The sequence below is a fragment of the Opisthorchis viverrini genome, assembly GCF_000715545.1.
Source record: "Opisthorchis viverrini unplaced genomic scaffold opera_v5_110, whole genome shotgun sequence".
NCBI classification, from domain to species: Eukaryota; Metazoa; Platyhelminthes; class Trematoda; order Opisthorchiida; family Opisthorchiidae; genus Opisthorchis; species Opisthorchis viverrini.
The window spans coordinates 331,241-332,369 of NW_008751760.1; the positions used below are offsets into that span (position 1 = coordinate 331,241).

General features: G+C 48.2%; 1 protein-coding gene across 1 annotated transcript in view; it reads left to right on the forward strand.

The window, feature by feature from the left end:
* Positions 1-96: 96 nt before the first annotated feature.
* T265_05494 (hypothetical protein) overlaps positions 97-1,129 on the forward strand; it is a gene marked incomplete at both ends in the record, with an annotated part of 15,209 nt that continues 14,176 nt past the window's right edge. The window contains one exon of the mRNA XM_009170516.1: positions 97-451. Within this exon, the coding sequence (XP_009168780.1) occupies positions 97-451 (355 nt within the window). The remainder of the gene's footprint in view (positions 452-1,129) is intronic.

Genomic DNA, 1,129 nt, shown 5'->3' on the forward strand with positions numbered 1-1,129 from the left:
CTTTGGTTGGGGTGGGAACGGCCGGGGGGCGCCGATTCCCAATCCAACAGCACAACGTACTATGTCGAAGCGGAGTGGCTACAACAAGTTTTGTGGATGGCTTTGAATATAACCTTATCGGGTGTCGGGAACGATGCAAGGGAGCCCATCGAAAGACCGTCTGGATGTATCTCCGTTGCCAGGACTCCAAATCCAGTGAATAAAACCGAGACACTTTCACCAGTCCTGTCGGACCAACTGAAGTTGGACATTTTTGTGATCAGAAATACATTCCATGAACCCCAGAAGATCCTATCCTACAAGGGATTACTTGACTGGCTTTCCAAGAGAGAGTCGTATTCAATAAAGTACTGTACAAATGATATATATTCCCAACTTACCGACGCACCTTCTGATGCTCAGTTGGCGAACAGCACGCAAGGCCAGGAAGGAAATGCCGAGAATATTACGTGTGAGTTGAGCTGATCAGGCTTGCCATTATCGAAGCTTCCCCATTCTAAACTGTTTACCAAGTACCATCCGGATGCACACTACAGTGGGGGATTAATTAAGCGACCCCCTCAGGTGAAAGAGGTCCAATTTTGTAGTCATTTGAGTCATACTATTTAATCACTAGTGAATAAACCCTTTCTTGCGCCTATCGTCATCATCGTCGTCGTGAGTTGCAAAAAAACGCATACTGATCTTACGGTGATCATGGCTGCCATAGCTTCGTTCGCTGATGATTTGGAGAGGTGGAAAAAAGGTTGAGCATTGAAATCGGTAGTTAATATCTCTGAAGCTTAAATGCATGTGTCAATAAGCCTCGAAGGGCTCTTTTCGCACAACCACGTGAAGGGTGGAAGAGAGCCAGAGGCGGTCAAACAATGACTTGGCAGCGAAGTATGAAAGCCATTACCAGCAAACTCAGCTGCGCTGGTCACTGCCGTCTTCCTGGATGGGGACCCCAAGACGGGCCATAGCAATGGTTAGAAACACTGTCAGATATGGCCCAGTCGCGCCCTCATTGGCGCTGGTGCATCCAATCTATTGCCTTCAATGCATAGCTCCTTTTCCACCCCCCCTTGACAACCCACTGACAGTGCTGGATTTATGCACCAATTTACCAGCTCGCGCGTGCAATGCGCAG